The 22,478-nt window shown below is 38.0% G+C and overlaps 3 protein-coding genes and 1 long non-coding RNA gene across 10 annotated transcripts in view; 2 read left to right on the plus strand and 2 right to left on the minus strand.

Annotated features, from left to right (window-relative positions):
• Positions 1-88: 88 nt before the first annotated feature.
• On the minus strand, positions 89-14,691 carry LOC121906326. 2 transcript variants are annotated; one of them, XR_006098591.1, is made up of 3 exons: positions 14,597-14,691; positions 11,135-11,567; positions 89-1,186 (listed from the first exon to the last, which is right to left on the minus strand). It is a non-coding gene; the product is annotated as an uncharacterized LOC121906326 (long non-coding RNA). The 2 variants fall into 2 exon arrangements; XR_006098590.1 differs by lacking the exon at positions 14,597-14,691 and having other exon boundaries at positions 11,135-12,323.
• On the plus strand, positions 1,259-3,459 carry LOC121906291 (carcinoembryonic antigen-related cell adhesion molecule 20-like). The gene is made up of 2 exons (XM_042425087.1): positions 1,259-1,770; positions 1,973-3,459. The coding sequence occupies exons 1-2, from the start codon at positions 1,470-1,472 to the stop codon at positions 2,152-2,154; spliced, it is 483 nt and encodes a 160-aa protein (XP_042281021.1). The 5' UTR covers positions 1,259-1,469; the 3' UTR covers positions 2,155-3,459.
• The window catches only part of LOC121906252 (cell adhesion molecule 3-like), a 22,921-nt gene continuing 5,944 nt past the window's right edge, over positions 5,502-22,478 (plus strand). The window contains exons 1-6 of one of the 6 annotated variants that reach the window (XM_042425042.1): positions 5,502-6,636; positions 6,810-6,942; positions 8,522-8,791; positions 8,965-9,294; positions 9,981-10,238; positions 10,444-11,107. In XM_042425042.1, the coding sequence (XP_042280976.1) occupies positions 8,728-8,791; positions 8,965-9,294; positions 9,981-10,238; positions 10,444-10,628 (837 nt within the window). In that variant the 5' untranslated portion in view covers positions 5,502-6,636; positions 6,810-6,942; positions 8,522-8,727 and the 3' untranslated portion in view covers positions 10,629-11,107. Of the gene's footprint in view, positions 6,637-6,809; positions 6,943-8,112; positions 8,792-8,964; positions 9,295-9,980; positions 10,239-10,443; positions 11,108-22,478 lie in introns of those variants that run through there. The other 5 variants (XM_042425052.1, XM_042425012.1, XM_042425033.1 and 2 more) reach the window with 5 other exon arrangements.
• LOC121906138 (hemicentin-1-like) overlaps positions 21,073-22,478 on the minus strand; it is a 196,539-nt gene continuing 195,133 nt past the window's right edge. The window contains exon 13 of the mRNA XM_042424875.1: positions 21,073-21,443. Coding sequence (XP_042280809.1) covers positions 21,085-21,443 — 359 coding nt within the window. The 3' untranslated portion in view covers positions 21,073-21,084. The remainder of the gene's footprint in view (positions 21,444-22,478) is intronic.

A 22,478-nucleotide genomic window follows, 5' to 3' on the forward strand; every position in this document is an offset into this window, starting at 1 on the left:
TTTTTATAAACTATAAATATGACTGACTCATAGGTTTTACCTGTTAGGAGTCTCAAGTGGAAGTTGTGACATGCAACAATTTCATTACTCATCATACAAATTGAATTTATTTATTTATAAGAAAGATGAACATTAATCATCAGCTTATTTCCCACTGTGGTCCTTTGCAGGGCCGACCCCTGGCATAAACACTCTATGCGGTTGTTTGGAGCCACAACCGCTAGGGGGGGCCACACAATCAGTGTGACTTTCTGTGTGGCTCGCTACTCACACTACAGTGCAGGACTTTGACATATAAATGAGCGTCCTTTACATTTAAGCCCTTGCCACATGGCCGGCCCTAGGATCTTGGTGGCCCTAAACAAGATTTTGTTTGTGGCCCCAAAACACTCACAGCACAACCACCAAATCACACACAATGCTCATAACTCAATGAACACGAACAAAACAATGTCTATTAAAAATATATTAAAATTTGAGAAGTTAAGATACAATTAACAATTACAAAGTATTCAAAATAATAAATAATAAAGTCAATATATTTAAACAATACAAAGCAACAAACTTGCACATAACAAGGTCTATAAAAAAAGACAATGACAAATGAACACCGATAAAACCAAAAATATTTAGCCAAATAAATAGCAATGAAAACTCAATATAAGAGTGCAAAATATGCTAAATAAAGTGAACACTACAAAAGTCACTGGCAGGATACGGGCAATCCTCGCGGATAGACAAAGATTTGGATACAATTCTGTCAGTTTCTTCTTCTGGACAAAGTCCAGCAGTTCAAATACAGACATCCTGTTTCTAACTGAGAAGAGTTTCTGATTTCCATGGCCAGTTCTCTCCCATAAATGTTGGCTTCCTCTTCACTCCTTAGTGCGTTCTCAAGTTCCTCACATTGTTTCTCCAGTGCTTCATCTTCCAAGATTGGGAAGTTTATCAGTACCCCAAACTTGCTTTTAACTTGTCCAAGTGTTTCAAACACTGCAGACGCAGTCATGTACTCTGTTAGGTCTGTCAGGTACCTCTGTTATGACCTCTGCAGCTGCAGTCACATCAGAGGAGGGAGTAGATGCCCCCGAAGTCTCTGACGATGTCCCCTCAGCAGCAGTCATGTCAGCTGATGAGGTAGATGGTGGTGCAGTGAAAGTTCCTCCAAAATATTTCAAAAACGCCCCTGAAAAGATTATATATTAGATTATTAACATTCTTTAAATAAAGGCTGTAAGACATTACATGGTATGTTACATATATCTTCCAGGCCTATTTATTAACCACACAACAAACGCAATTTTATCCAAATATGCAAATTATCCAATTATTATAAGTATGTCCAAATATGATCTACAAAGATACAATTTAACATAGCTAGAAAGCTAATGGTTAGTCTGAAACAATTGAGGGTAATTTGGACACTTGATATTTTATATATTAAAATAATAAGTCAAAACACCAATTAAATGTTGCAAGAAAACATTGATTGGTCCCTCAATCATCATTCAGATGAGCCTCAGCTAAAGGGGTCATCACATCCAGATCTGATCACCGTCACGAAAGGAGACCGTCTACAACTGAACTGCTCTGCTGTGGGAAACCCCAGCCCCTCCTACAACTGGACGCTCCCATCAGCCAGTGGTTCCCCCTTCAGTGACGACATTCTCACCATCAAGTCTGTAACTTTGGAGCACAAGGGGCAATACAACTGTTCTGTCCACAACAACATCGGGACTGTCACTGTGAAGTTTAACGTGGATGTCAAAGGTGAGTTTAAAGTTTTGTCATTTTCAGTCTTCAGGGTTGTGATTGTTAGAGCAACTGCAGTATTGCTTTCTCACAGCAGTGGAGAATTTGAACACATCAATGAACTTCCTCTTTAAGATGGTTTTGGCTTTTCATTCGTCTGATGTATAACATTATCTGTTCCTGTTTTCTTTACCCAAACCCCTCACCCAACCCTCTGCAGAGAGCTACATGTACATTATTTTAGTGGTACTATTAGTCCTTGTTCTGGCAGCAATTGTCTTCATCAGTGTATACGTCCATCTGTACAAACACAACCGAAAGAGACGGTACAACCTGAAGGACGTTTTCCATCTTCGCTCTCAACTCATTGCTGTGCCCACTGAAGAGTTAATTTGTGGGTGAAGCATCACATGTGTGTGGACAACCTGAAACTGTTGATATGTCATAAGCTGCAGTTAGCTGTAAAGCACTGATGTATTTATCCTAACCCAAACTGTAGAAATCAGCAGAAGTCTCTATATCTGAGGTTTAACACATACATGCTGCACATACGGTTAAACTCAGGTTTAAGCTGAAAGATTGAAATGTTGCTCTGTTTAAGGAGAGATATCTATTGCTATCTATCTATATTTTTCTTGTTGTTAACAAATCATGAAAACACTAAAACGAGCAATTTGTTAGTTAGTCTGTCTCTCAGGACTTTCTGACCTCCTCACCTTGTCTGTGGCTCTCAGTCCATTCATTTCTACTGAAGACTTAAAACTTTAAAAATGAGTCACAAATATAGTTTCATTTTTAAAAGGGGCTCAGCAATTTCCTACAGCAGCTGGGCACTGTAGTTTTCAGTAAAAGTTACTCAAACAAAACTAAATCATGCATTTATTGGGGACTATTTTTAACCGCAGATTAATGCATATTTGGTGCACTAGTGTATGTGCAGCAGCAGGACAGTGTGTGTGTGTGTGTGTGGGATTGATTCAAAATAAACTACAGTGCCTGAACATTCATTACAGCTGGTGTGATAGTGTGTCTCATTATGTTTTTAATAGTTCACTGTCAGTGAACATACTGTTTAACTATTTATTTCTATTTCATTTTGTTTGTGTTGCTGAAAAGATTTCTAATTTTCTTTAGAAAGGTTGTGTAAAACAGAGAACAACATTGTGGGAAAATTCACACACTGAACTTTATAGCTGCGTGTTAAACCACGGGAAGTACCGCTCTAACCCACAGCTTCTGACAGAGCAAAAGTAGCCCTATTTTCATATATTCGTGGTGCTGCTGTAGCTGAGTGAGAGTGAAAAAGAGACATGCATAAAAGCAAAAACGAAAGTAATGAACTTCATACTGAAAGGCCAAAAAGGAAATGTTAACTTTGTTTGATGTGAATAAAATGACAAAACTCACAAATAAATGGTGGCACTTTGTACATAACACTGACATGCATCCTTGTCTTTCTCTTTTATATTTGATTGTATTGTAAAGTTGTTGACATGATGAATAATAAACCAGTAAATAAATTAAAACAGTGTTAAAACAGTAAAATGTTTAAAGAAAATACTACATTGTCTTCTTTATCACTTTCTAAATGTTAACTTAAAATATTACAGTTGAAAATTGGCCTTAGATACCAGTAATCCATGCAAATTACTTTTCAGATTAACACTTCCTCTCCTGTTAAAGTTGTTCAAACTAGCTCCACCTCCAGCAGCTACAACAGTAACATGCTGCTCTAACACTGATGCTTCAGTATTAATAATCTAATGATGTCATATATAATAATATATCAGTCAGAGGGACCAAACCACTACTTTTACTGCAATACTTCAACTACATTTTGCTGCTAATACCTCTGTACTTTTACTGAAGTAGGATTTTTCATTCAGGACTTTTACTCAAGTAAAGGATCTGCAAATAGGCCTCGTGTATATTCAGTGTTTTTATATCACAGCTTTAGTTTATTTGTCCCACTGCTTCACTGTCTACATCCAGTAGTCTGTGTGTTGTTCTGAGCTTGTGAGCTCAAGGAGATTTTTAATTTGAGTTAGGTATATATTTAATACTTCTGTACTTTGACTTAGGTAGGATTTTTCATGCAGGACTTTTACTTGTAATGGAGTATTTTGTGTGTGAGGATCAGAGGTCTTTGTGGGCAGTTTATTATAGGTTGACTGATATTTCAACACCATTAACATCCTGTGTTGCCAAGTTACCAGAGTTCTGCTAAAACCACGAGGTTTTCTTTCCACTTATCTGATGAGAACGACGAGACTGAGATGCACGTACCATCCGGTTCATCGCGCCTTTCTTAAGCGTTTCTACTTTCAATTTCAGACGAATCATCTGTCGGACTTTGGCCTCAACGATTTTTATTACCAGGACCTCTATGTACTCACAAGACTAACCGGACATAATGTTTTCTCTCTGTTACGCATTTTTCGCTGTTTATTTGCTGAACTCTCTGCACGACTTTCATGTATCCAGCTGTGGTGAGTCTTCTACATGTGTTTCTCCGTCATAGAGAGCGTTTACTGCTCCATGTAGACGAAATTAATGATGTAAAAAAATGCTTAAAATAGCCTCACAGCCTAGATAAACGCCGCCAAACACAGTTTAGTGTGATGTTTTGTTTGGTTATTTATTTATTTATTTATTTTTAATGTTTTCAGCACTTGTATATGAAATGGGATCAAAATTTGCAGGTGCTCAATTCTGCTGAAAAAAACAGCACAGACCAGCTTAAGTTGGTTGCTGGTTTTAGCTGGTCTTAGCTGGTGTTAAGCTGGTTTAGTTGGTTTACCAGGCTGGACAAGCTGGTAAGGTGGGTCTTGCTGGTTTGTCAGTGGTATGGCTGGTCACCCAGTCAAGTTAAGCTGGTGTCTGCTGGTCAAGCTGATTGGCCAGCTGGCTGGCTGGTCTGACCAGCAAAGCTCAGCTGGTAAACTGGTCAAGCTGGTTAAGATGGTTGGATCTTTTACGTATAAACTCATATATTGAGTTTTCCTCTCAAACCTATAACTGAGTGAATTCACAATGACCTATGGACTTGGTTTGCTCTCTTCTTTCTCTCAATAAAATTTTTTTTAAACATTTTTTTATCTAATCTATTTATTTTACTTGGAGTAAAATGTAATTAATATAATTAATCAATTTAAAATAATTATTTTAAATTTTAAATTTCAAATTTCAAATCCAATTTAAATTTCAATTTAAAACAATCATTTTAAATTAATTAATCACTTTAAAGTAGCTAAATTAATAATTAATAATTAATTAATTAATTCATATAATCAAACAATTTAACAGTTTACAATAATTCAGGTAGCATATTCTACACGCTATAGTTTATGTGCAGGACCTGTGGTTTGTGGTAATGGTATTTAAGGTCATATGCTGTGGCTGTGGCTCAGTGTGATGCATCATAACTAAAAAAACAACACAGTATATGAAACGCTACAGGGCTTTTAATTTGAATCATGGATGTATTATAAGAGCTGGATACTGGACTAAAAATGGCAACCATTCAGTCCTATAGGAATCGCTCGCCTGATCAAAAATTCATAATAGAAAGAGTCATAATTGATGTTGTTTGCAGTTTGAGGCGTCCTGTCAACAGTTTTACAGACGTCTCTTTTACAATGGTGGTCTATGGGGAAAATGCTTTTTGGGCCGCAGGGGGATTTTTCCCTGCAATACCACGAGTGGCCACTGGGAAAAATTGGCTGCAAGGCTGAGTGGGGGCACGCTATCCAGCTCTTATTATACATCCATGACTTGAATCAAATACAGGAAGTGGCATTCAGCTAACCAATGGTGTGACCATGGGTTAACACCATCACTCAGTCATGTGGCATTCGGCTGATCAATGGTGTGACCATGGGTTAACACCATCACTCAGTCATGTGACATTCGGCTGATCAATGGTGTGACCATGGGTTAACACCATCACTCAGTCATGTGACATTCGGCTGAGCAATGGTGTGACCATGGGTTGACACCATCACTCAGTCATGTGGCATTTGGCCAACCAATGGTGTAACTCGGGCTGGCACCGCTGTTGCCAGGCAAAAATCATCTCTGTGTTTAGGACATAGACTGTATAAAAATATGGACGTAGTTGGTTTCTGAAGAACGGTTTTGAAGCTCAAAACGAGCTGCTCTGGCCGTCACCGGTTTAGGACATGCGTAATGCGACATCTAGTGACGACACTTGGTGGGCTTCTTCTTTATTCACTGACAGCAAATTCACCGCCACTAACTGCCAACTGCTACAACGGTAAGTAACTTATATCTGCCTATAATGTGAAGTTCTTTTAATAAACCGCCCTACACATAAAATATTGATGTATTGTTTTTTATAAAGGAGCTAAAATCACGTGCAGACTGATCTAGCGCTAGATATGACCCTTGAGAATTATGGCAGTTTACACTTTACTAACGTTAATTTGAACTCAGCTGTGTTCAGTGAATGTTTTAGCTAACTGTTAGCTAGTAAAAATGAACCTAGCCGACATACTATTGGACACAACTTTATGCACCTCCTCCTGAAATCATTCTGGGCCACAACCTGACTCTCAGCACCTCACAGCACCACCTCCACAGGTTGGCACCACAAGATTATTCATTGAATTAAAAAATGTATATGTTTGTTTGGAAAATAATATCTTTGTACAGAAGCAAAAATATTTTAATAGTCAATTGGATAACTTGGTTTGGATAACTTCATGTGTATCAACTAACATAACTTAACTTGTGTTACACAGGTTCTTTAATTATCTGAAAACCCAGAGTTTCCCTCATCTCAGGGTTTCTCTAATCCTGCTTTCTGAAACAGGGCCCTGGTGAAGTACTTGAATTGGCCACAACTACACCTGTTATGCTACTGTAAGCGCAATAAAAGCTTCATGAGTAAAACCCCCACCCTCCAATATCATCGTCCACTGAGATGTTTCACTGTGGACATCGTCATATGCCAATTCGGTAGACATCGCCCGACCCTATTCTCCATAATCGACCTGATCTAACAATATAATCTGGTCTTGTGTGTTTTCTTCCAGGCTGCTTCCATTGGTGGCTGCAGGGGCAGAATGTTGACGGGGCGAAATTGAGAAGAGGGAGAAGAGCATGGGGAGAAACATAATGTGTGAAAAATACAGGACATTGTTAAGAAAAAAACGACATTGTGTCTTAGTGAGTGTATGAATAATTTGTTTGCCAAAATGCATTTTTCTTTCATTATTGTTTGCTGTATTGTATAGAAATGTACTTTTAGTGTATGATATAAAACTTCTATAGTGTTATATATATTGTTCTATGTGTAGAAATGTTGCTGAGTTATTTTACTTACACTGTAAACTTTATTCAATATGCTTTGACAGTGCTGTACTTAAATAAAATGCCAATAAAGCACATTTGAATTTACAGTAAATACTTGCCAAACTGAAAGAAAAAGTGTGGGTGTGTGTGTGTCATAGGCTACTTTCGGGGACAAATTTCTGACTTCAAACCAGTTAACTGGGGACAAAAGTCATGTCCCCATTTGGTAAAACGTTGGTTTTTGGGTCAGTGGTTATGGGCCTGTTTACACCTGGCATTAACATGCGTCTCCACATGCGTCCTGAGTGGCCACTTGTGATCGGATCTCACTTCGCCGCTCTTTGCAAATAAACACGTACATCTTCCGTTTGCAAAGACGTCTCTCCAGTTGCGTCTCTCCATTCAGAGACGCTGTGCGCATTTACGCACGAGACACAGCCGCCTCACTACATTGATTATTTAAATCTCTGACACGCTGACAGGATTGGTCAGGATCTAATGTTAATTAATGTTCTGTGTTCTGTCACATACAGCTGTCATACACAGTCCAGGTTCATTCTGTTTGGAGTAAAGCAGTCGTCCTCCTCATAAATCCTGAGCTCCATTATCGAGCAGCGCAGCAAAACTAAAAACTGTATCAACTGTGTTATCAACTTGACAGGACAGAGGAAGTTATTCAGCAACGTTTAGCTTCTGAAATATTTTTTTAGACGGACAAGCGAAAAACAAGTTATTTTCTGGTTTTGGTTTAATTTCCATTCTGATTGTCGATTTGATGGGGGAAATGGGTTAGGGGAACAGGAAAAACAGGAGGTGGATTACGTTTTTTTTTTTATTTCACATGAAAAACGGAAAAACAAAATAATGCATTTCTTTATCCTGCCGAGTCTGCAGGAAAATAGAGGACGTGAGTTGAGTAGGCGGTCCTTCAATGTGGCCCAGGATACACTTGCGTTCACACTGCACACGGCCCAGACCACCTCCAAATGTGGTCTAAGTGATCGGATCTCAGTTCGTCCTCAATGCGTCTTGGGTGCGTTTACACCTGTACTTAGAGCTGTCACTTGTGATCAGATCACCCGAGACACATGTTAATACCAGGTGTAAACAAAGCCTTTGCAATGTTCTCAAAAGTGACTTATGACAATGTGTTTGTGTTGAGAAACACATGTAAGCAGGACAACTGCTAATGTTCAGTTTACAGACCATTTTAGGTTGACCAGTAACATCCATCCATTAAGTAGAGATGGATATTCTATGTAGGAAAAATATAAATGAGTTGAAAATGAGTTGAGTAAACTCTGTTACAAGATAAACAGCACTGATTAACTGTCAGTTTATTGAATGACACTGTATGTGAAATGACTGTTTTATGTACTTTCATAGTTTTCATTGTGATTTCTAATTTTATGTTTCATGTTTTTCATCTCGGCATTTCATGTCTGTGTTACAGATGGAAACTGTGCAGATAAACCTGTATTCACTCCATCCAGACTGGTAGTGAAGTTTGGTGACCCAACCTCTGCCAAGTGCTTAGTTTGTCAGCACGCTTGCCTAAACAATACATATGGTTTGGAAAAGTCTGTGGGGGTCCGTACAATAAATGGAACCACGATTTCATGGGAGGTTGACAGCCTGACTGAATGGGATATATCTCCCATGTGCTATTATACTGGTGATGATAATAACCAGTGTTGTAGCACCCTGCCTGTAACCGTCTATCGTAAGTAAACTTGCTGTTGAACAAAACATTACTGTAACAATTAAATATATATAATCAAAATAAGAAATAAATATGTTGGATAGATTTAGGTTTTTTCATATTGTCAGCTGTAGTTCACCACCTTTATCTTACTGTGTGCGTCTCTCACTACATCTCTCTGTTTGTCTCCCCAGAGCCTCCAAAAAATGTCAGTTTCAGCTTCCTAAATCACTCTGGGTCGATGACTGCGGGTCATCCGTACACACTGCAGTGTCACGTCCAGGAAGTTGCTCTTGTTGGTAACCTCAATGTGACCTTCTACAGAGGACAGACAGAACTGGGCAGACTACAGTCCAACAACACAGAAAAGACACCAGTGACTGACACCTTCACTCTGGATATCAACACTAGCAAAGAAGATGATGGAGAACAGTACTGGTGTGAAGCCAAGCTAGACCTGGGAGCTGGAGGACCACAGACTCCTCCAGTGGTGGAGTCAGGAAAACTCACAGCAACAGTCTACTGTGAGTCTGACAACAAAATGGACACACATCTTATTTCTGAGACAGCTAGTAAAAGTTTATCTGAAGCTTTTATGAGGCTTCAGCAATTTGAGTTAGTCATATCAAGTGGATGTCTGCCACATTTACAGTCTTTTTAGCATCAAATTCTTTTTAGCATCAAATTTATGTTTCCTCAGACAGTGTTTCCCTGTTGAGCTGCGGTTGAAGTAAAGTAACAAAAAGAGAAACTTTGGCACTAAAAAGACTGTAATGTTGAAAGATATCTACTTGATTTCACTATTTTGAAGCTTCATATTAGCTTCAGATAAATTTTTAAGTACATTTGTGCACAGAAGGAGGACTGTGGATTTTGGCCTCCATCACTTACATTGTAAGTGCATTATGAAGGGATCTTCTAATGGTCAGTATGAACAGGAGGAATGATTACAGCAAGAAAAACCTATTTCAATGGTAATTTGGGCTCCTGACTATTGTTTTAAGACAAACTTGAAAAATTGTGACCCCATCCTTTAAATAAATGTTTCCTTCTAATAGTAGACCTATATTGTAGCAGAAACTGAAAGTAACATAAAACAACCAGTTAGTACTGTGGTGTATATCTGCATTTTTCTGTTTAAAGTTCAAAATTGCTTCCATTTCTCTGTAATGACATGTTTTGTATCTTCCCTCCCTCAATCAACATACAGATGAGCCTCAGCTAAAGGGGTCATCACATCCAGATCCGATCACCGTCACAAAAGGAGACCATCTACAACTGAACTGCTCTGCTGTGGGAAACCCCAGCCCCTCCTACAACTGGATGCTCCCATCAGCCAGTGGTTCCCCCTTCAGTGACGACATTCTCACTATCGAGTCTGTAACTTTGGAGCACAAGGGGCAGTACACCTGTTCTGTCCACAACAACATCGGGACTGTCACTGTGAAGTTTAACGTGGATGTCAAAGGTGAGTTTAAAGTTTTGTCATTTTCAGTCTTCAGGGTTGTGATTGTTAGAGCAACTGCAGTATTGCTTTCTCACAGCAGTGGAGAATTTGATGTGACGTCAATGAACTTCCTCTTTAAGATGGTTTTGGCTTTGTCATTAGTTTGATGTATAACATTATCTGTTCCTGTTTTCTTTACCCAAACCCCTCACCCAACCCTCTGCAGAGAACTACACGTACATTATTTTAGCTGTGGTACTATCAGTCATTGTTCTGGCTGCAATTGTCTTCATCATTGTATACATCCATCTGTACAAACACAACCGAATGGGACGGTACAACCTGAGGGACGTTTTCCATCTTCGCTCTCAACATGTTGCTGTGCCTACTGGAGAGTTAATTTGTGGGTGAAGCATCACAGGTGTGTGGACAACCTGAAACTGTTGATATGTCATAAGCTGCAGTTAGCTGTAAAGCACTGATGTACTTATCTTAACCCAAACTACTGTAGAAATCACCAGAAGTCTCTATATCTCATGTTTAACACATACTTGCTGTACATATGGTGAAACTCAGGTTGAAGCCGACACATTGAAATGTTGCTCTGTTTAAAGGTTCTGTATGTAGGAATCAGAAATATCTTCTCTTTAGTGACATCTGTGGCCGTTAAATGAAGTGCAGTCAACAACCTGGTGCTCACGCTCGTGTGCTCGTGGCGTGAGACTGTTGTAAGTGATCTCTTTTTCCGTGCTTACACTTCTCATAATTACATAAAAGATTTCTAACGTTGTGTTTTGGACCATGTTCCAGCAAAGCATCTCTCATCATCAGTCAGCCCCCCCCCCAACACAAAAATGCGTTAATTAATCACCTGAACCTGACCCAACCCGCAAACCGCCAAATTTCTTTTTACCAACCTTTTTACAAAGGTGAGCTCAGTGAGCTGTTGTTGGTGCGCTTATTACGACCTGTGGACTACCAACTGGAAAACAAAAGGGGTAACCTATGTTCTGCTATCGCTCTGGAGCTTGTTTTCTGCTCCTTTGTTGAGGAAATAATGTTTTTCCTTTGTGTGCTCGGGAGTGGGCGACTTGTCATTGCGGGGGTGTTTTGTTGTGAAATGTGTAGTGGTTGATAGATGCAGCTAGTCGTCTCATTAGCTGGAGAGCTAATATCTGCAGGGTGTTTCTAGTTGCATAGCACCATTTTTGTTGCGTCGGTCGTTGCAGGTCGTTTGTTGACATCAGCGGGAGAGAGGCAAGGCACTCAGGAGCGTGAAAAAACGTCACTTCCATTGGATTTTTGCAGGAAATGTAGCCCGAGTCCTTCACATAGAAATCAGTCCACAGGCTGTTACAGACAACAGAGAAAGTTGGGAAAGGTCTCATTTTTACGTTACATTACTACTTGTTCACTAATTGGCAATAAGAAATGATTAATACATGTAAATTGCTTCAAAATTCTACATATAGAACCTTTAAGGAGAGAAATCTATTGCTTATTTAACAAAAATGTATATTGTTCACCATGTATAGTGTTATAGGGACAAGTGCTCCGTTAAGTGTGATACAAATGTAATATTTCATCATTATATGGGTCACATTTTATTTTATAAATCCAGAGGTAGGATTGTTTATCTGACTAACCAGCAATGTGTTAGTTAGTCTGTCTTTCAGTACTTTCCGACCTCCTCACCCTGTCTGTGGCTCTCAGCCCCAAGTCCATTCATTTCTACTGAAGACTTAAAACTTTAAAAATTAGTCACAAATATAGTGATATTGATATAATATAGCATCAATGTTTCAAATGAGCTGTAAGACCAAGATTATAATTCAATTAAGTAGTAGTGCTCATTGTTTGATTATAAGATGTTCATTTTATAGAGAAATTGCAAGTAGCTTATATTTAAATAGGAAAATTTGAAAAACTGGAGCCAATTTTCTATTTTGTGATTTTCCAAGTGAAATAGAAAATAAATAAGAAAATAAAATAGAACGTTATTATCTAAACATCCAGTGTATCTGTCGGATAACATACTGTTTTACAGTTTCTCTCTATTTCATTTTGTTTCCTAAAGGATATCCTATAGTATTGTATTGTATAAATCCTGTAGGATATCCTATAGTATTGTATTGTATAAATCCTGTAGGATATCCTATAGTATTGTATTGTATAAATCCTGTAGGATATCCTATAGTATTGTATTGTATAAATCCTGTAGGATATCCTATAGTATTGTATTGTATAAATCTTATAGGATATCCTATAGTATTGTATTGTATAAATCCTATAGGATGTCCTATAGTATTGTATTGTATAAATCCTGTAGGATATCCTATAGTATTGTATTGTGTAAATCTTATAGGATGTCCTATAGTATTGTATTGTATAAGTCCTGTAGGATATCCTATAGTATTGTATTGTATAAATCCTATAGGATAACCTATAGTATTGTATTGTATAAATCCTATAGGATGTCCTATAGTATTGTATTGTATAAATCCTATAGGATGTCCTATAGTATAGTATTGTATAAATCCTATAGGATATCCTATAGTATTGTATTGTATAAATCCTATAGGATGTCCGATAGTATAGTATTGTATAAATCCTATAGGATATCCTATAGTATTGTATTGTATAAATCCTATAGGATGTCCTATAGTATTGTATTGTATAAATCCTATAGGATATCCTATAGTATTGTATTGTATAAATCCTATAGGATATCCTATAGTATTGTATTGTATAAATCCTATAGGATATCCTATATATAAACAAATTAAAAACTCTGGACAAAAAGCCAATGCATTTCCATCACTGTAGGGTAATGGAGAAATACAATTTACTGAGTTTTGAGACTTTTAGATTATTTTCAAATGTGTGCCTTGTTTATAAAATTTAAATGGTCTGACCCCTCCTCCACTATGTGACTTTGTGTACACTCACTCGGTAAATTCTATTAGATCCTCCAGAATATCCTCTATACGAGATTGTACCATTTTGTCGCACTGCATTTGGTCAGTCAGCTTTCTCTGTGAAAGCCACAACTCAGTGGAACGTCCTATCTGACGATATGAAGAGCTGCAGTTCCATCAGTATCAAATTAAACCAAATTTAAAAAGTCTGCTAAAAGCTCTGTAACTACTGACTCTACATTTTATCTCATGGTCTTCTCATGAATGCTTAATCTTGCTTTTAATTCGACAAGCTTACATTATTATTTTCCAGTTGACAATGTGTGTATCTTTGTATTTTGTATTATGTGTCCTGTGTGTATTTTGCTTTGTATTGTTTGTTATTGTTCTGTTTTATTTGTGACCTACTGAAGGGACTGCAGATGAAAATGAGCTATAAGCTAAAACTGGTACAGTACATCAAATGGTATATTTATGTTTAACACTGTACATGGTCCCAATAAATAAATAAGACATATGTTTTGTTTCCTCAAGATGCGTGTCTGTCTGGTGATTTTTCCTCGTCAGATGCTCATTGAGACCACATGAGTTCCCTTCAGCTTTCTCCCCTGCTTGAACAGTGTTGTTTTTATTTTCTGCTCACAAAGTGAATTATTATGAGAGGATGATACGCCTCCATATCTCTCTATCTTTGCATTCTTATATTGATTTTTCATTGCTATTTATTTGGCTAAATATTTTTGGTTTTATTGGTGTTCATTTGTCATTGTCTTTTTTTATAGACCTTGTTATGTGCAAGTTTGCTGCTTTGTATAGTTTAAATATATTGACTTTATTATTTATTATTTTTAAAACTTTGTAATTGTTAATTGAATCTTAACTTCTCAAATTTTAATATATTTTTAATAGACATTGTTTTGTTCATGTTCATTGAGTTATGAGCATTGTGTGTGATTTGGTGGTTGTGCTGGGAGTGTTTTGGGGCCACAAACAAAATCTTGTTTAGGGCCACCAAGATCCTAGGGCCGGCCATGTGGCAAGGGCTTAAATGTAAAGGACGCTCATTTATATGTCAAAGTCCTGCACTGTAGTGTGAGTAGCGAGCCACACAGAAAGTCACACTGATTGTGTGCCCCCCCCCCAGCGGTTGTGGCCCTAAACAACTGCATAGAGTGTTTATGCCAGGGGTCGGCCCTGCAAAGGACCACAGTGGGAAATAAGCTGATGATTAATGTTCATCTTTCTTATAAATAAATATGATGTATGATGAGTAATGAAATCGTTGCATGTCACAAATTCCACTTGAGACTCCTAACAGGTAAAACCTATGAGTCAGTCATATTTATAGTTTATAAAAATTAACAAGTGTCTTAAAGGAGAAAAACATTCAGTCTAAGCATGATGGTCAGAAGACATGATTAGACGGAAACTTGAGAGTGAGCTTCAACTGTAAAGACTTACCAATGTGGGCTGTAGGGAGGCAACATATTAGAGCTGCAACGATTGATCGATTAGTCGATTGACAGAAATTTAATAGGCAACTATTTTGATAACCGTTTCAGTCCACGGATGTATAAAGAGAACTGGATACAGGAAGAGCGCCAGGCTTTGAAGCCAATTTGACATAGCGGCCAAACCGTGTAATTACGTCACGTGATGCACACTGCCCCCAAAACACTTTTTCCCATAGACTTAAATTGTGAAAGAGACGTCTGTAAATCAGTGGATACATTTTTCGGAGCGTCACAACCCCCACGAAGTGACTCGTCTCAGTATCAGAATTTGATCCGTTCAGTCCGATCACATTTCAAAAGCCTAGAAGAGCCACATGATTGAACTGTTTTATCCCAATTCAAATTAGCCGGAGGGCTAAACCGGAAGTAGCCGACTCGGCCAGCGAAAGTCACTAGTGCGCATGCTCTATGGGCCGCACAATGCGGAAGATCCGGGTACTTTCATACCGGGAAGTCGATGTTTTTTGGCTTCATGCACCACTGAACAACTTTTATAAGAATGAGCGGTGCGCCGCCTCCGACGCTGTATCCGGTTCTCTTTATACATCCATGTTTCAGTCATTTTTCATCTTCGGGCAAAAGTGCCCGCCATATTCTGATTCCAGCTTCTCATATGTGACAATTTGCTGTTTTTCTTATATGACAGTGAATTGAACATCTCAAGGTTTTGGACTGTTATTCAGACAAAACAAGCAAACTGCAGACATTTCTGTGGCCGCTAAGAAGTTGCAGAAAATGCAATTTTTTTTCAGTATTTTCAACGTGGTATTCCAGGGTTATTCCTGGGTTCTAGTATACAGACTGCACCCTCCAGTGGTGAACCTCTGAACAACAACAAAACTGCAACTGTAGCACTGATTTAACACACGTAAACTGTTTATGCAAGTCTCCGTCAATTATTAGGGAGCAGAAGTCAAATCTGTCTTCTAAATGTCCTTTATCCAGACATTTGATGAGGCCAGGACTATCTGTGATAATAAATAACACACACTGGACAATGAACTTACTCTCCCTCAACCTAACTGCTGGTCATATATAATCCCAACACAAACCTCAAATTAATTCAGAAATGACATGAATTTCTGCAATTCTTCAAGATAAAAGTAAACAATCATTAATCATTACATTATTAATATATGTTGTAAATTTTCACCTGGTAAAGGACCAGACATGTTTTACATGAGTCTAGTCTATAAATGTGATACCTGTGAAGGGGAAAAGGAAGTTTATCTGAAGAAAGGGTCTTCAAGAGACAACGCAAGAAATCTGGATGAGTTATTTAAGTGATGTGAGCGTTTGAACAGTTGAACTAATGGACATCAACCATAAAACACAGGAGGTGTTGGTCTGGACGTTTGGCTTCCCCTCCGCCTCCTTTCTTGTCCTCCTCTCCCACCAAGTGTCTCTGCAAGAGGCTGTACGGAGCGCTGAAGTTCCTGATGAAGGCCTCTTTAACAGGATACACACAGACATGCAGTGAGAATAGAAAATTCCTGCCAGATTCATGTTAAAATGTTCTGAAGTGAAGAAGTGATGAACAGTTATGACATTGCTGTTTAGGCGAGCATCCAAATATTCTGTTTCTTAATGATAAAGACCAAATCAGGAGGTAAGGTCTTTAACGGTGATCGGGGAATGTTGTGTAAATACATATAAGTTTGGTGGTAACATAAAATATAATCATATAGATTACCTTTAATTATTAATTATATTGGTAAAGACAAATTTTAGCATGCTTACAGGTGCTGGGAAAAACAAAAAGCCTAGAGACACATTAATGAAAACATCGATCACTGTACACAAAAGCTCCTCAATAAGTAACAGAGAACTTTTGATGATTTAAATCTAAATCTAATGATGGCTAAAATGAATTGATCTTCTTCATTTTGAGGGTCCTGGTACTGCTCATGTCAGCTGACTGGGACGTTTGAAAAGAACAGAGACATAGTTAATGTTATTATAAAACATCTGTGTTTTTCCTGCTATGATGAGTCAAAATGTCTTCTGTGAAAAAGGACTGAAAAAGGTCTTGTTGGAAAAGAGGACCTGATGACATCTTACCAAAGAGGAGTTAAATCTTCTGTGGAGGTAAACGGTTCCATCTTCTTTAAGTGAGATGGCCTCTGCCACCTGTCTGTTGGTCACCACCCCGAAACGCACCACGCCACGGAAGTCTGCAGCAGCACAACAGAGACTCAGAGCTGAAGACTGGAAACTTTCTGTCCTTTCTATTATTATAATCTAATCTTACATACTTGAAATGATCAAAAACCTGTACAGAATAATTACCAAGTGATGTTTTATGAAGTTTGGTCAAATCTTTTGATTTATATAAAGGAAGAAAATAAATAGGCAAGAAAGTAAATACTTCTGCAATTTGTTTTTTTGGGGAAAATGTGTTACCTCATTTATGTGGTATTTATTGATACATGAAGCCCCCTTATTTCTTATTTTTGTTTCCATAGTTTACTGTTTTTTTACTGTACTTGTAGCTAACTCTATTTGGCCAGATTTGTTTTGTTCTGTTACTTATTTTTCACTGATTTACTGTAATATGGTGGTCTTGTGTTTCATTATGTTTTGTATTTATTGAAAAAGAATATAATAAAATAATAATATAATATAATAATAAAAATGAATTACAAAAACTTGTACAGAACCAAAAGATGTGGCCTGAAAGCTGCATGATGACTTCTTACCCCTTTTTAGAGCCTGCAGGACAGAGGACAGAAATGTGATACATTACAAACATTAATGTTTTGCTGTTTCCTGTTTCTCTGCATAGCTCGAACACCGTCTTGAGAATCTTGTTGATTTTGCTGTTTTTATAACATCTTGTTGTCTCTTGTTTGCAATTCTTAACCTGTCACTACACTGGTTTCAGAGCATCTTACCAAGGGACCAGGGCCTTGTTTGTGGCCCCACAACACTCCCAGCACAACCACCAAATCACACACAATGCTCATAACTCAATGAACACTAACAAAACCCTGTCTATTAAAAATATATTAAAATTTGAGAAGTTAAGATACAATTAACAATTACAAAGTATTCATTAATCATCAGCTCATTTCCCACTGTGGTCCTTTGCAGGGCCGACCCCTGGCATTAACACTCTATGCAGTTGTTTGGAGCCACAACCGCTAGGGGGGGCCACACGATCAGTGTGACTTTCTGTGTGGCTCGCTACTCACACTACAGTGCGGACTTTTACATATAAATGAGCGTCCTTTACATTTAAACCCTTGCCACATGGCCGGCCCTAGGATTTTGGTGGCCCTAAACAAGATTTGTTGGTGGCCCCAAAACACTCCCAGCACAACCATCAAATCACACACAATGCTCATAACTCAATGATCACGAACAAAACAATGTCTATTAAAAATATATTACAATTTGAGAAGTTAAGATACAATTAACAATTACAAAGTATTAAAAATAATAAATAATAAAGTCAATATATTTAAACTATACAAAGCAACAAACTTGCACATAACAAGGTCTATAAAAAAAGACAATGACAAATGAACACCAATAAAACCAAAAATATTTAGCCAAATAAATAGCAATGAAAAATCAATATAAGAATGCAAAGATAGAGAGATATGGAGGCGTATCATCCTCTCATAATAATTCACTTTGTGAGCAGAAAATAAAAAACAACACTGTTCAAGCAGGGGAGAAAGCTGAAGGGAACTCATGTGGTCTCAATGAGCATCTGACAGACACGCATCTTGAGGAAACAAAACATATGTCTTATTTATTTATTGGGACCAAGTACAGTGTTAAACATAAATGTTACCATTTGATGTACTGTACCAGTTTTAGCTTATAGCTCATTTTCATCTGCAGTCCCTTCAGTAGGTCACAAATAAAACAGAACAATAACAAACAATACAAAGCAAAATACACACAGGACACATAATACAAAAGACAAAGATACACACATTGTCAACTAGAAAATAATAATGTAAACTTGTTAAAAGCAAGATTAAGCATTCATGAGAAGACCATGAGATAAAATGTAGAGTCAGTAGTTACAGAGCTTTTAGCAGACTTTTTAAATTTGGTTTAATTTGGTACTGATGGAACTGCAGCTCTTCATATCGTCAGATAGGACGTTCCACTGAGTTGTGGCTTTCACAGAGAAAGCTGACTGTCCAAAGGCAGTGCGACGAAATGGTACAATCTCATATAGAGGATATTCTGGAGGATCTAATAGAATTTACTGAGTGAGTGTACACAAAGTCACATAGTGGAGGAGGGGTCAGACCATTTAAATTTTATAAACAAGGCACACATTTGAAAATAATCTAAAAGTCTCAAAACTCAGTAAATTGTATTTCTCCATTACCCTACAGTGATGGAAATGCATTGGCCTCTTGTCCAGAGTTTTAAATTTGTTTGTATATAGGATATCCTATAGGATTTATACAATACAATACTATAGGATATCCTATAGGATTTATACAATACAATACTATAGGATATCCTTTAGGAAACAAAATGAAAACTGCAGAAACAGTAAAATAGTATATTATCCGACAGATACATTGGATGTTTAGATAATAACGTTCTGTTTTATTTTCTTATTTATTTTCTATTTCCTTGGAAAATCACAAAATAGAAAATTCCCTCCAGTTTTTCAAATGTTTCTATTTAAATATAAGCTACTTGCAATTTCTCAATAAATTGAACATCTTATAATCAAACAATGAGCACTACTACTCAATTGAATTATAATCTTGGTCTTACAGCTCATTTGAAACATTGATATTATATCAATATCACTATATTTGTGACTAATTTTTAAAGTTTTAAGTCTTCAGTAGAAATGAATGGACTTGGGGCTGAGAGCCACAGACAGGGTGAGGAGGTTGGAAAGTACTGAGAGACAGACTAACTAACACATTGCTGGTTTGTTAGATAAATAATCCTACCTCTGGCTTTACAAAATAAAATGTGACCCATATAATGATGAAATGTTACATTTATATCACATTTAATGGAGCACTTGTCCCGATAACACTATACATGGTGAACAATATACATTTTTTCAAAATAAGCAATAGATTTCTCTACTTAAAGGTTCGTGAGGCAATTTACATGTATTAATCATTTCTTATTGCCAATTAGTGAACAAGTAGTAATATAATGTAAAAATGAGACCTTTCCCAACTTTCTCTGTTGTCTGTAACAGCCTGTGGACTGATTTCTATGTGAAGGACTCGGGCTGGATTTCCTGCAAAAATCCAATGGAAGTGACGTTTTTTCGCGCTCCTGAGTGCCTTGCCTCTCTCCCGCTAATGTCAACAAATGACCTGCAACAACCGACGCAACAAAAATGGTGCTATGCAACTAGAAACACCCTGCAGATATTAGCTCTCCAGCTAATGAGACGACTAGCTGCATCTATCAACCACTACACATTTCACAACAAAACACCCCCGCAATGACAAGTCGCCCACTCCCGAGCACACGAAGCAAAAACATTATTTCCTCAACAAAGGAGCAGAAAACAAGCTCCAGAGCGATAGCAGAACATAGGTTACCCCTTTTGTTTTTCCAGTTGGTAGTCCACAGGTCGTAATAAGCGCACCAACAACAGCTCACTGAGCTTACTGGTGTTTTGTAAAAAGGTTGGTAAAAAGAAAGTTGGCGGTTTTCGGGTTGGGTCAGGTTCAGGTGGTTAATTAACGCATATTTGTGTTGGGGGGGGGGCTGACTGATGATGAGAGATGCTTTGATGAAACATGGTCCAAAACACAATGTTAGAAATCTTTTATGTAATTATGAGAAGTGTAAGCACGGAAAAAGAGTTCACTTACAACAGTCTCACGCCACGAACACACGAGCGTGAGCACCAGGTTGTTGACTGCACTTCATTTAACGGCCACAGATGTCACTAAAGAGAAGATATTTCTGATTCCTACATACAGAACCTTTAAACAGAGCAACATTTCAATGTGTCGGCTTCAACCTGAGTTTCACCATATGTACAGCAAGTATGTGTTAAACATGAGATATAGAGACTTCTGGTGATTTCTACAGTAGTTTGGGTTAAGATAAGTACATCAGTGCTTTACAGCTAACTGCAGCTTATGACATATCAACAGTTTCAGGTTGTCCACACACATGTGATGCTTCACCCACAAATTAACTCTCCAGTAGGCACAGCAACATGTTGAGAGCGAAGATGGAAAACGTCCCTCAGGTTGTACCGTTCCTTTCGGTTGTGTTTGTACAGATGGATGTATACACTGATGAAGACAATTGCTGCCAGAGCAATGACTGATAGTACCACTAAAATAATGTACGTGTAGCTCTCTGCAGAGGGTTGGGTGAGGGGTTTGGGTAAAGAAAACAGGAACAGATAATGTTATACATCAGACTAATGACAAAGCCACACAATCTTAAAGAGGAAGTTCATTGATGTCACATGTGTTCAATTTTTCCACTGCTGTGAGAAAGCAATACTGCAGTTGCTCTAACAATCACAACCCTGAAGACTGAAAATGACAAAACTTTAAACTCACCTTTGACATCCACGTTAAACTTCACAGTGACAGTCCTGATGTTGTTGTGGACAGAACAGATGTATTGCCCCTTGTGCTCCAAAGTTACAGACTCGATGGTGAGAATGTCGTCACTGAAGGGGGAACCACTGGCTGATGGGAGGGTCCAGTTGTAGGAGGGGCTGGGGTTTCCCACAGCAGAGCAGTTCAGTTGTAGACGGTCTCCTTTCGTGACGGTGATCAGATCTGGATGTGATGACTCCTTTAGCTGAGGCTCATCTGTGTGTTGATTGAGGGAGGGAAGATACAAAACATGTCATTACAGAGAAATGGAAACAATGTTGAACTTTAAACAGATTAATGCAGATATACACCACAGTACTAACTGGTTGTTTTATGTTACTTTCAGTTTCTGCTACAATATAGGTCTACTATTAGAAGGAAACATTTATTTAAAGGACGGGTCACAGTTAGACACAATAGTCAGGAGCCCAAATTACCATTGAAATAGGTTTTTCTTGCTGTAATCATTCCTCCTGTTCATACTGACCATTAGAAGATCCCTTCATAATGCACTTACAATGTAAGTGATGGAGGCCAAAGTCCGCAGTCCTCCTTCTGTGCAAAAATGTATTTAAAAGTTTATCTGAAGCTAAGCTGAAGCTTCAAATTAGTGAAATCAAGTAGATATCTTTCAGTGTTACAGTCTTTTTAGTGCCAAAGTCCCTCTTTTTGTTACTTTACTACCACTGCAACTCAACAGGGAAACACTGTCTGAGGAAACATAAAGAGGGAATCTGATGCTAAAAAGACTGTAAATGTGGCAGACATCCACTTGATATGACTAACTCAGATTGCTGAAGCCTCGTATAAGCTTCAGATAAACTTTTAAATGTATTTTTGCACAAAATGACTGTGGACACACTGTGGATTTTGGCCCCCATCAATATAAGTGCATTATGAATGGCCAGTATGAACAGAAGTCACATTAAAACTTTTACTAGCTGTCTCAGAAATAAGATGTGTGTCCATTTTGTTGTCAGACTCACAGTAGACTGTTGCTGAGAGTTTTCCTGACTCCACCACTGGAGGAGGCTGTGGTCCTTTAGGTCCCAGGTCTAGCTTGGCTTCACACCAGTACTCGACTCCATCATCTTCTTTACTAGGGGTGATATCCAGAGTGAAGGTCTCAGTCACTGGTTTCTTCTCCAGGTTACCCTTGACCTTTCGCTGGCCCAGTTCTGTCTGTCCTCTGTAGAAGATCACATTGAGGTTACCAACAGAAGCAACTTCCTGGACGTGACACTGCAGTGT

Source organism: Thunnus maccoyii, chromosome 2 (assembly GCF_910596095.1).
Source record: "Thunnus maccoyii chromosome 2, fThuMac1.1, whole genome shotgun sequence".
NCBI lineage: Eukaryota > Metazoa > Chordata > Actinopteri > Scombriformes > Scombridae > Thunnus > Thunnus maccoyii.

Excerpts from the sequence above, each read along its gene's own strand:
- LOC121906291 (XM_042425087.1), top strand. The coding sequence starts at position 1,470 with ATGTTGCAAGAAAACATTGATTGGTCCCTCAATCATCATTCAGATGAG. Across the intron at positions 1,771-1,972 it reads GTTTAACGTGGATGTCAAAG|AGAGCTACATGTACATTATT; the intron begins GTGAGTTTAAAG and ends AACCCTCTGCAG.